Raw genomic sequence first — 12,954 nt, 5'->3', positions numbered from 1 at the left:
AACAAACTGATGTAGCACTGTAGGCACTCACTAATCTATGCCAAGAAATTTGGAAAACAGCTACCTGGCCAACTGATTGGAAGAAATCCATATCTGAGCCCATTCAAAAAAAGAAGTGAACCAACTGAATGCTTACATCATCAGACAATATCATTAATATCACTTGCAAGTGAAATTTTTCTAGGAGAACACTAAAATGACTGCAAAAGTACATTGACAGGACACTAAGAGTCCTAACTGGATACAAATGACTTGGAGCAAGGGATGTCATTTCTGATATCGGATGTATCTTGTCTAAAAGCAGAGAATACCAGGAAGATGTTTACCTGTGCTTTATTGATTACACAAAGGCTTTCAACTGTGTGGAACATGCATGCAGACACTGAGTATTCTGAAACACTTAATTATGCTCATGAAAAACCAGTATATAAACCAAGAGGGAATTGTTCAAACAGAACAAGAATACAATGGATGATTTAAAATCAGGAGAAGTGTGTACCCAGGTTATATTCTCTTCTCATATTTATTCAGTCTGTACGCAGATCAAATAATCTGTGAAGCTGAATTATATGAAGAATCTGACATTAAAACTGGAGGAAGATTGATTAACAACCTGTAATATGCAGATGATAAAGCCTTGCTTACTGAAAGAGAAGAGGACTTAAAGTACTTACTGATGATGCTTGAAGACCTCAACCTTGGTTATGGGTTGCACCTCAGGATAAAGAAAACAAAAATATTCACTATTGGACCAATAAAAAACATCATGATAAATGGAGAAAAGATTGATATTGTCAAAGACTTCATTTTGCTTGAATACACCATCGACACTCCTGGAAACAACAGTCAAGAACTCAAATGATGTATTACATCAGGCAAATCTACTGCACAAGACCTTTTTAAAGTGTTCAAGAGCAAAGTTAACCGTTTAAGGACTGAGGTGCACCTGATTCGAGCCATGATATTTTCAGTTGTCTCCATTACATGTGAAAGTTTTCACAGCCAAGGAATACCATAGAAGAATTGATAAATTTGAGTTACGGTGTTGGAGAAAAATATTTAAGACCATGGAATACCTGAAGCATAAACAATCCTGTAACGGAAGTACATTCAGAATGCTCCTTAGAAACCAACATGGTCAGACTTCATCTCTCATAATTCAGACATGTTGTCAGGAGGGACCAGTTCCTGGATAAGGACTGCTTGCTTGATAAAGTGGAGGGTCAATGAAAATAGTGAGACCCCTAAGGAGATGGATTGGCACAGTGGCAGTAGCAATGGGCTCAAGCTCAGCAAGGAATTTGAGTTTGTCACAGGATCAGGCATTGTTCCATTCTGCTGTGCGTAAGGTTGTTGTGAGTTGGAACTGACTCTACTGCACCTAACAACAGGTAAGGGGCTTCAAAAAAAATTCATGGAAAAATTATATTATCTTTTGCTTTTGAAACTTTCATTGTGAATTGAGTGATGGTTTACAAAGCACATCATCAGTTTTGTATCCACCAAATCACACACTTTGTTTCTTCTCAGTGATTGTAAGCCCCTCCATGTAACAACAGTTATCCCACCTCCTCCCTGTATTTCCCATACCATTCCAACTTCCATCGCAACCCCTCTGAACTTTGTCCTCAGGCAAATGCTAACCTTTTAATGTTGAACAACAGACCATTCCATTGTGAGCACACCACACCAGTGCTGTTGTCCCTTCCAACTCCAACCATATACCTATCTACCACTTGGCTGAAAATTGGGGCAAAAGGGTGAGTTCTGTTGCAGATGTGAAGGGTGGCCAAGGGCCATATTGTAGATTCCTCAATTCTCTTTCCAACCATTGTTGTTGGTATTACATGCCATTGAGTCTGTGCCAACCCTATGCACAACAGAATGAAACACTTCCCAGTCCTGGGCCAACCTCACAATCGCTGCTACACCTGAGCCCATTGCTGGTGCCAGTGTACGAGTCCATCTCATTAGGGGTCTTCCTCTTTTTCTCTAACCCTACACTTTACCAAACATGATATCCTTCTCCAGGGTCTGGTCCCTACTGACAATATGTCTGAATGAGAGACGAAGTCTGGCCATACTGGCTTCCAAGGAGCTCTCCAGCTGTACTTCTTCAAACACAGAGCTGTTTGTACTTTTGGCAGTTCATGGTACTTTCAGTAGTCTCTTCAAACACCATATCTCAAATGTATCAATTCTTCTACAGTCTGCCTTATTCACTGTCCAACTTTTGCATGCATATGAGGTTATTTAAAATATCATGAGTTGGATCAGGCGCACCTTAGTCCTCAAAGTGACGCCTTCGCTCTTCAACACCTTAAAAAGGTCTTAGCAGATTTGCTTAATGCAATGAATATGTAAGAAGAGACTCTGAAACTTGCTCTCTTGCATAGAGATGCTAAAGCAAATGGAAGAAATAAGGAGGTAAAAGAGCTAAAGAGAAAATTTGAAAAGTCAGTTAAAGAAGACAAAGTAATATATTATATCAAAATGTACAGAGACCTGGAGTTAGAAAACCAAAAGGGAAAAACACATTCAGCATTTCTCAACCTGAAAGAATTTAAGAAAAAATTCAAGCCTTGGCTTGCAATATTTAAGGATTCTGTGGACAAAATATTGAATGATGAAGAAAGCATCAAAGAAGATAAAAAAGAATAGATAGAGTCACTGTATCAAAAAGAAATGGTCAATATTCAGCCATTCCAAGAGGTAGCATATAATCAACAGCCAATGATCCTGAAGGAAAAACCCAAGTGCATTGAAGGTTTTGGCAAAGAACAAGGCACCGGGAATAGATGGAATACAAATTGTAACCTTTCTGACCATTAAGCCTGGTCTTTTTCATAATTTTGAGTTTTGTTCCACATTGTCTTCTACTCCATTCAGAATCTTCTAATGTGATACATTTCAGAGCTGTTGGTAGTGGTAGGTGGGCACCGTCTAGTTAGTTCCTTGGTCTCAGAGTAATGGAGACGGATGTTCATGTGTTCCATTAGTCCATTGGATTAATTAATTCTAAGCATCCTTAGTTTTCTTCACTCTTCTTTCTTTTACACATAGAGAGGCCAAGTACCTTAAATGGCTGCTCATGAGCTTTTTAAATCCTAGTTGTTATTCACCAAAGTAGGAGGTAGAACATTGTCTTTGTGAACGTTACATTATCTTTTAATTCCATTTTTCCATGTACTTTTGAAGTTCCCTCATTTCAGTTTTCTCTAAATTCAATATAAACTAGAATCCAAGTCTAACAGTGTTAAGGAAAAAAAGGGCTCAACATTTGATTAAGTTAGACAATGAAATTGTGAGAAAAGTAAAAATATATATGTATATATTTTATTACCCCAAAGCAATTAGGGCATAACCTTGCTTCTTTATTACTACATTTAACTTGTTTATTTATACATGTTAAAAAGTTTCAGAAACAGACTTTAGAGGTTATTTGAGCTTAGATGTTAACTATGTTTGAAATTCAGATTTGGTACCTTTTACAATAATTGGTGTTTTCTTTGGTCATTTCTCTCCCCACCCACACCCCTCTTTCATCATTACTTTGAAGAAAATAAACTTTGAATTTCAATATTCAATTAAATAGAAACCTTAGTTTGGCCATATACCTGGTTCCAGCAAAATTTATTGCCTGAGAAAAATGTTGTGTTACCAAAATGTATGTTGCTGTCATCATTCATGTTTCACTTGCTTTTTAAAACACTTGTTGTATGCATGCTTGTGTGGAAGAAGGAAGATGACACTAATTTGTTGGTTATAAATTAAAATGGAGATGGTGGAGGAGCCTACTTGTTCATCAACAAACACCATGTTATTTCTGACTCCTGTAAGAAATCTAGGGGGACAGAAGGGTGGAGTCTTTCTGCCGAAGTGGAGATATTTGTTTACCCAGTGCCCATGGCCATGTAGGATCAGCACTGGACTGTTAATCATAATGTTGGCGGTTTAAAACCACCAGCAACTCCTCAGAAATCATATACAGGATCACTATCAGTTGGGAACAACCTTATGGCCCTTAACAATTCCTATTTGTACTATAAGGAAGGGAGAATGGATTTGAATTTTAACTCAGTGTGTCTCATAAAGGCTGGCTGATCTTGGGAGTGCAGATGACAGTGTTATAAAGCCAGAAAGCACATTCATAATTCAGTTTCAATAAAACCTACCTATGGTCAGTGATTCAAGCTCACCAGCCGCTCCTCGGAAACCCTATACAGAGTTGCTATGGGTCAGAACCGACTTAACGGCACTTAACAATAACATGCTTGTTATAAAGTTTATGATTTAGACTCTTTAAGCTATTGGAGGTGCATTTTATTGAAGCAAAACTATTCACTGTCTTATTTAAAAGTTTATTTGCAGAACATTTTCATGTTATCAGTTAGTCAGTCATGAAATAGTTGTGAACTGCCATATTTTTAATGTATAAATTCAAATTAGTCTAAAAAATATCAACAATTTCCAGGTGAATATTTTTTGGCAATTTTAAATACCTTTCCATCAATAGGGATGGCAAGTTAAACTTAACTGGAATGATTTAATACAGCTTGTTATTGTTGTTAAGTGCTGTCGAGTCGGTTCCAACCTATAGAGACCCTGTATAGGGTTTCCAAGGAGCAGCTGGTGAGCTTGAACCACCGACCTTGCAGTTCAAACAGCTTTGCAGTCTGGCACATTAACCCACAGCGCCACACCAGGACTCCTTATATAGCTTACAAAATACTAATTTGAAAGGTTTTATTTAAATCATCAAAAGAGATTCTTATTATTAGATTATACTCATTCCTTATTTCTAGGTTTTGGTTTTGTTTTGTTTTTTTTTTAAGTCTAGAAAGGGCATTCAGAGACTAAAGAGAAAGAAAGTGGAGAACATAGTAATTAAAAGGGAAATAACTATTGGAGATATTCTAATGAACAACAACCTTAGGTTGAATTGTTGAGTTTGAAAGAATATAAACGTCTAATTAATTGGTTATGTCTACATGAATCCACTCACATTTTCTAATGTGGAAAAAAAAAAATCTTATTATAGGCTTCTCATCAGGACAGCAGACATCTAATTTACTAGTCTTGTGACTTACATGGATATTTTGCTAATGTGTAATCTCAACCTTTGAGAAAACAAAGATGCAATATTAAATTGTGGCATTTAAGCCCCTGAAATGTGAACAGTCTCATAATAATGCAAGCTTGAGGTTATTGACAAAACCTTGAGAACGTCGTTTCTGTAGCGATGAGTATTTGCTAGGTATTTACTGCTATGCTAATTTAAGCATATGTTCACTGTTTCCAGAATTTCAGAAATCTCAATGGAAGTAGCTGAACAAGGACGTATAACAGCAGCGACTCCTCCAGCTCACTTGATAGAAAAATGTGACTGCCCCCCAGGCTATTCGGGCCTGTCGTGTGAGGTAAGCCAACTCCTACAAAACTGCTTTACCATAAAAGCTCAAGTTATTTCACAAAGGAAATGGAAATACTCCCCAAACGACCTTCTCTATAATCCATTTTGCTTTCCTGCATACCCTTAGCCTAGTTTCTCTGATCTTCCTCACAGGGTAAGAAGCAGTAGGATGCTGTTACTGCTCTCTAGTGGTAGGGATCAGAATCGTAGCAGAATCAGAAAATTAAAAGAATTCCAAAGCTTTAAAACAATCAGGAAATAAGATCAGTTTTTATAAGGCCCACTTATTATAACTGACCTATTTCCTAAGTGCCACTTCAGGAGACTTGCAAGTTTATAAACCACAGAATTTATAAAATAGGATTACACCAGGATTGGAATGATTACATTCATACAAAACATGGCAAAACCTAGGCCAAAAAACATGTTTTCTTCAACATGTGTGTCTCTATAGCATGTCTATTTTCATTAAGTCATTGCATTTGTAAAATTGCTATTTTTAGTTTTATGGGAAATTATTTTGACAATTTCAAGAATTATAACACTTTCTTTATCTTTCCTTTCTTAAAGTAGATTTGATTTCTACAAATATTAAATATGAATACGAGCATGCAAGATAGAAAGTTGGCATAGGGAAGTGACTAGCCTAGGTTTGAATCCCAACTTCACCTTATTCTATTGTTGCTAACTTGCACGGGTTACAAAACCTCTTTAAACTTTAGCTGTTAGATGTTTAACCATCTGAGGTACCCCTATAGCACTTTTCCTTCTCCCACACATCCCACAGGACTCCCACAGTCCAACAAATAAAGCATGGCACGGCAGTAGCCTCTGGTCCTTCCTCCAGCCCTCCAGCCAGATTCTTTTTCGTTGTTCTTAAAAATCTTAGGAAGACTAAATGAGCTACGACTAAATGGAACCAAACTTAAAAACAACGTCAATAAATTTCTGACGAGGTAGCATGGCATAACAGAAAGCAAAAAGAATTTCATTTCAGCGATAGATACCTTGCTCCATCACTTGGACAGGTTAGTTGCCTTGCATGTTGAGGGATAATTCAAATAAAACTGTACATGTGAAAGACCCATTGTAAACTGAAGTGCCTTTCAGTTTAGTTACCATCCTATGGGTTCCACACTGCTGACGGAATAATTTCATAAGAATGATGACACACATCTCTGGCATCATTTTATAGCTTGTATGTGACTGCTCTGAAAGACAATATCATTAGAATATGCTTATTTTGATCTAACAACTGATCAGTAATCCACTTCATTATTAAATTTTAACTTCTTTATATATTTATATTTATGAAGCCTGGTGTGGTGCTATAGGATAAGCACTGGACTGATAACCACAAGATCATCATTTCAAACCCATTGGACACCTCAGAAAGCCTATGCAGAATTGTTATGAGTCAGAGATGACTCAATGCCACACAACAACCACAATGATATACTTCTCAATGTAAAAATTATGGAGTCCTGGTATGATGTTAGAGGATTCGCATTGAACTGCTAACCACAAGGTTGGTGGTGAAAACCCACCAGCCACTACTTGGAAACCCTATGTGAGGTCACTATGAGTCAGAATTGACTCAATGGCACTTAACAACAACATCTAAATTTATATGCATGTCAATGAGCATACAGTCTATAGTTGGAGTCCTGGTGTGGCACTGTGGGTTAATGCATAGGACTGCAAAGTTGGTTTTGAATTGCGAGGTTAGCAGTTCAAATTCACCAGCTGCTCCTCAGAAACCTTATACAGGGTCTCTATGGGTCAGAATCGACTCCACAGCACTTAACAACAAAACAACACACATATATATGTATATAGGGAAAATGAGAGATAGTGTGGTGCATTCGTGGGTAAATAAGAAGAATGTATTGCTACTAAGTTTTCAGTTCATACATGCATGAGTTTATTCCAAACCACATGTGATTGAACATTTCTCTGTGATCAGGGATGGCTGCAGACAAGTTCTCTTGGCATTATTCTTGTCTTAGCTTCATTGTTATTTTGTTAAGTGCCTTCGAGTCGGTTCTGGCCCATAGCAACCCTACCCACCATAAGTGAGCTTGCTGATATTTAAAGCATCAGTGGCATAGCTCTCAGAATCACAGCAACACTGAAGTCATCACCATATGTCATACTGACAGAGAAGTGGTGAACAAAAATATAGAAAACTTTATAAAACAAAAATAGCTAAATGTGAAGCTATTGTTTCTTGACATATCTTCCACCTAGGTCTATACACACTGAAGGCATTCCTGTTCTTAAAAGAATTCTGCACTCTGATTCATGTTATGTCAAAACAGCAGTTTTGACATCCTCAGGGCACTCAAATGATGTTCCTTTCAAATGTTGTTTTGGGAACAAAAAGAAGTCTGAGCTAAGCAAGATCAGGGCTGTCGGTGGATGGGGTCAAGTTTCCCAATGAAATCATTCATGATGAAAAATATTTGTTGGCATAATTTTCCTGGCCCTTTTCTCACCCACACAGTATTCAACTTTCTTAAAACTTCATAATAAGCCCCTGTGTCCTTCGAGAAAATCTACCCAGATTATCCCTTTATTGTTGTTGTTAAGTGCCATTAAGTCAGTTTCAACTCGTAACAACTCTATTCATAACACAACAAAACCCTGCGCTGTCCTATGTCAGCTCCACAATTATTATGTTTGAGTCCAGAATTGCTAGCACTGTATCAGTCCATCTTAGTAGGGATCTTTCTCATTTTAATTGACCTTCAACTTTAACAAACATGATATCCTTCTTCGGGGACTGGTCCAAAATATACTATCCCCCTTTTTATTATTGTTAAGTGCTGTCATGTCAGTTCCAACTCAGTGACCCTGTATAGCATTTCCAAGGAGCAGCTGGTGGGTTTGCATTCCAGTGTTTACCCTATAGCGCCACACCAAGATTATCTCTTTAAAATAAAGTAAAATAAAATAAAAGTCACCAGCTTTCTGAGCTAAATGAACTTTTCCAACAGATCTCCCTTGGATTCCACTGTTTTGATTGGCCTTCCTACCTAGATCAAATTGATAAATCTAAGACTTGTCCCCAGTTAGTATTCATTCTGTAAAATTGCCTTCAATAGCTTCAGTCTTGTTTACAAGGCTGATAAAAGATCTGCTCTTTAGGCTAGCTGATATTTGTGCAAAGCTTTTGTCACCCACTGAGCCAAAAGATTGCTGAGCCCAAGATGTTTCCTTAAAATTGGAAATGCTGAACCACGTGAGATCCCAACTTTGGGAGTTATCACATCAATGGTCATTCTGTGGTTTTCACCACCAGTTTCTAGACTTCAGTCCACATTTTCTTCATTTACTGAGGTCAATGGTCTTCCCAACCTTCCTTAGAATGCATGGACTATCTAAAAATGATTATTTTATGCAAGGCAGCATTGCAGTAAACTTGCTGTAAAGCTTTAGTGATTTGGGAAGATGTCAGTGGTTTGGGAAGTTGAGTTTGGGTAAAAATTTGATATTAGCTCTAACCTCAAAATCATTTGCTTTCTGTGACACAAACGTATTCTTTTAGTATAAGGCACTAGACTCTGAAAAATGTTCTACTGAGAAAAGTTATCTATAGCCACCCACAGACTGCAAAGACTACTTTAAACATATTTTGTTTGGAATAAACCAATTCATGTATGAACTGGAACCCTAGTAGCATTACTTTTTTACTTACCCTCATATAGACATAAGGAGCTCTGGTAGCGTAGTGGTTATGAATCAGACTGCTAATCTCACTGTCAGCAGTTCAAAACTACCAGCTGTTCCATGGGGGAAAGATGAGGCTTTCTGCTCCCGTGAGGATTTACAGCCTTGGAAACCCTGTACAGGGTTGTTTTGAGTCAGAACTGACTCCACAGAACACAACAACAACAACAACATATAGACATAAATGGATTCCTGTTGTGGCACTGTGAGTTAAGGCACTGGACTACAAAGTCAGTTTGAACTGCAAAGTTGGCAGTTCAAGCTCACCAGTTGCTCCTGAGCAACCCTATGTAGGGTCGCAATGAAACCGTTTTGACTTGACAGCACTTAACAACAACAACAGAGACAGATAGAGGATATGTCAAAAAATGACAGCTTCATATTTTGAGTTTTTGCTTAATAAAAGTTTCTAGCAATGTTTTAACTTAAACTCATAAAACGTGCTGCCATATAATGAACTTGAAAGATTAAAACAAAAAAGACAGAAAGAGCTTGAGATTTTTCTAGGCACAAAACACAGTTTTGTTTATAGCAGAAGTATTTGGCTATGTGGCTAACCAACTGTGTGACTTTGGTCAATTTCTTTAATTGCTATAGAAACAAAACAAATCCACTGCCATGGAGTCAATTCTAACTCACAGCAACCCGGCATAAGGTGTCCAAGGTTATAAATCTTTCTATGTACAGAAAGCCTCATCATTCTCCCATGGAGCCTCTTGTGAATTTGAACCTCTGACCTTGTGGTTAGAAGTCCGGTGTTTACCCTTCGGCACCACCAGGGGTTTTAAATTGCTCTCCAAACCAAAGTAATTACCCACTGTAATTGAGTCCATCTGAACTCATGGTGACCCTAGCTAGGGTTTCCAAGGCAATAAATCTTCAGTAGAGCAGACAGCCTCGCCTTTTTCTCATGCAGCCACTCTTCTATTTGAATTGTCCACCTTGTGGTTAGTATCCAGTCTTCAAATTAACAGGTTAGATTCAGAATTTTTAAAATTTTCTGACTCTGCAATATTATTGTGCCATAGAAGGTATTCAGGCCCTGGTGGGGCACTGTAGGATAAATACTAGACAGTTATCCATGCTAACCACAAGGACACCAGTTCAATCCCACCAGTTGCTCTCAGAATCCCTAGGATTGCTATACTTGAAAATTGACTTGGCAGCACACAATAACATTGAAGGTATCCAATAAGTACAGAAACTCCCTGCGTTATGAATGTCTGACTTACAGACAACCTTTATTTGTCTTTTTTTTTTTTTTTTATGTCATGTAAATTACACTCACTTTGAAAGGAATGAACCAGCCCCTAGACAAACAAGTTTGTCGTAATAATCATCTTGTTGCATGTATGGTTTTTAAACCACTGACAGACTTTGAGTCTTTCCTTGCCAATAAGATTTTATGCCCATCTTGACTTACCTACATATTCAACTTATAAGCAAACTTAGGATTGCATCTTGTTCATAACCCAGAGCAATAAAAGTGGACTTTTGCATATATTGGAGAAACTACAGCTGTATTTTTATCTCTGTTCATTTGAAGTAATACTGTTTGCTTATAAACAAAATTATTAGTAGAGTAGAAAATTATTTTAATGTGGCCTGCTTTCCATTTCAGACTTTAATTGTTCAAAACTTTGCTTATTATGATTGATAGATTTTAAAAATAGTATATCCTAAAACATGTTTTCCCATTAATTTTAATAATTTTCCCTTTAATTTTAGTCATTGTAATTTCCATCATTATATGAAAAAAAAATTAGCAAAAGTAAAGTAAATGATAGATGAAAGCATCCAAAAGAAACTAGGAATACATATAGACTCATCTACCTTGGTGAGCTCACCTATGGCTTGTGAATTTCACTTTAGTTCCTGTTTATAGACAACAATTACAGTAATGTCTTAGTGGAGAGATTACAGGATAAAGCCCTAGCTCTTATTTATGATAAGGTACCTGAGATGTTCTACACAACTCATTGTCTTTAATCCATTATACATCTTATTTATAATTCATCTTGATTCTAAAGTGTAATTACCCAGTCATAAAATCTAATCAGCAAAGCAAGCACTAAGAACAGTTTTGAAGTAATAAATCCCATTCCAATAACATATGGTTTGTTTCATGAATACACAAAGCAATTCCCTTATAATATTTTCACCAAATGTATGGTGTTCTAGAGGAATATGCATTTTTAGGCTATTATTTTCCTGCTTTTACCCCAAATGTAGTTGCAAATAAACATAATTAAGTGATATTGCTGTGTGCCATCACGTTGGTTCTGATTCATAGCGACCCTTTCTAGGGTTTCTGAGGTTATAGATCTTTATGGGAGCAGAAAACCTCATCTGGTAAGTTCTAACTACTAACCATTACTCCTCTAGGGCTCCGGAATGAAGTATGTTGTTAAGTAACATCAAGTCAGTTCCAATTTACGTAAAAGCTTTATGAGGAGCAACTAGTGGGTTTGAACTGCTGGCTTTGCAGTTAGCAGTCTAGTCCTTATCCTACAGTGCCATATAGCGAGTTGTAAAGATGCTTAGCCTGTAGCATTAGGACCCAGCAGCCCTTTTCATGAAAAATGTTAGTTCTAGAAATGCCTACTTGTTATGATTTATGATTTGAAGTAGAAGCCAGATTGCTTTTAGAAATCAAATAAGGAACACTTTTTCCTCACAAATTTGCTGGTGTGGAAGTCATTTACTTTACTGTACTTTACCTAAAATAGTCTTCACCACTTTCTTAGATTAGGTTGGATGCAAATAATATTTTGATTTGTGATTTTCTTTCTTAAGAATGAGAAACACTCAGCATTGAATACGTAACTCTCTATAATAATAGCATAGGGATTAAAAATTCACTGATGATCTGGGAGTTAAATTGTGATAATTTTAACCTTTTCTCTAAGTTTATCTCCTATCATATTTTTATTTCCTCCTACATTTTAATAGAGCTTTTGGCTCACAGTTGAATAGCTAGTGTCTACTGGATCATCCCTCAAAAACTGCTACTTGGGTTACTAAAAATACTATTCTAAAATCTCTAAGCAATATATAACTATTATGAGCTCATAGAACCCAAAAAGCAAAACTATGGAAAGAAACTTTTCTTCTTATACATGAATGCCTCTCAGGTGTTTACCATGTCTGCTATACTCTTTATGATGTCTGCTATACGTCTAAGACCTAAAGACTTTTGTTGTTGCTGTTAAGTCCTGTCAAGTCAGTTCCGGCTCATAATAGCCTTGTATAGAGTTTCTAACTAGTCACAACATGAAACTAGTAGTTCGGTGCTTATCCTACAGTGCCATATGTATAAAAATAGAAGAGGATGGCATGCTTTAGTTGTATGCATTGTAGTTTTGCTTCCCAAGTATACAGAGAACTTAGAACAATCATAATTGGCTTTGATTTTTAGTTTATATAATCAAAAATATTTTCTGAGATAAAAGAACCCATATTAATTTATTATATGTCAGGCACTAAACATACATTGTGTCACTTAATCTGTGCAACAAATCTATTTTTTTTTCAAAATGTGCCATTTGTTGAGTGCTGACTACATCTTGCACGATGCCAGCCACTTTTCCTAATACAGTAATTACTATAGCATTATTGAGTATGTATTATAGTCTTCGTTTTACAGAATAAGAAATTAGGAACCTGCTCATATCACACACTTAGGAAGCACCCAAAACTTCAATTTGAACCCAAATAAGTCCATTTAAAAAAAACTTACATAAACTTTACACTTGATTATTATTGTTACATCATTCTTATGTTCTAAGTGAATAAACTGAGATCCAAAT

General features: G+C 36.7%; 1 protein-coding gene across 1 annotated transcript in view; it reads left to right on the top strand.

Annotated features, from left to right (window-relative positions):
- Positions 1-12,954, top strand: part of LAMA2 (laminin, alpha 2) — a 747,229-nt gene that overhangs the window by 442,717 nt on the left and 291,558 nt on the right. The window contains exon 28 of the mRNA XM_006834727.1: positions 5,303-5,420. Coding sequence (XP_006834790.1) covers positions 5,303-5,420 — 118 coding nt within the window. The remainder of the gene's footprint in view (positions 1-5,302; positions 5,421-12,954) is intronic.

The sequence above is a fragment of the Chrysochloris asiatica genome, unplaced genomic scaffold (genome assembly GCF_000296735.1).
Source record: "Chrysochloris asiatica unplaced genomic scaffold, ChrAsi1.0 scaffold00013, whole genome shotgun sequence".
Classification (NCBI taxonomy): domain Eukaryota; kingdom Metazoa; phylum Chordata; class Mammalia; order Afrosoricida; family Chrysochloridae; genus Chrysochloris; species Chrysochloris asiatica.
This window is presented reverse-complemented; position numbering and strand designations above follow the sequence as displayed.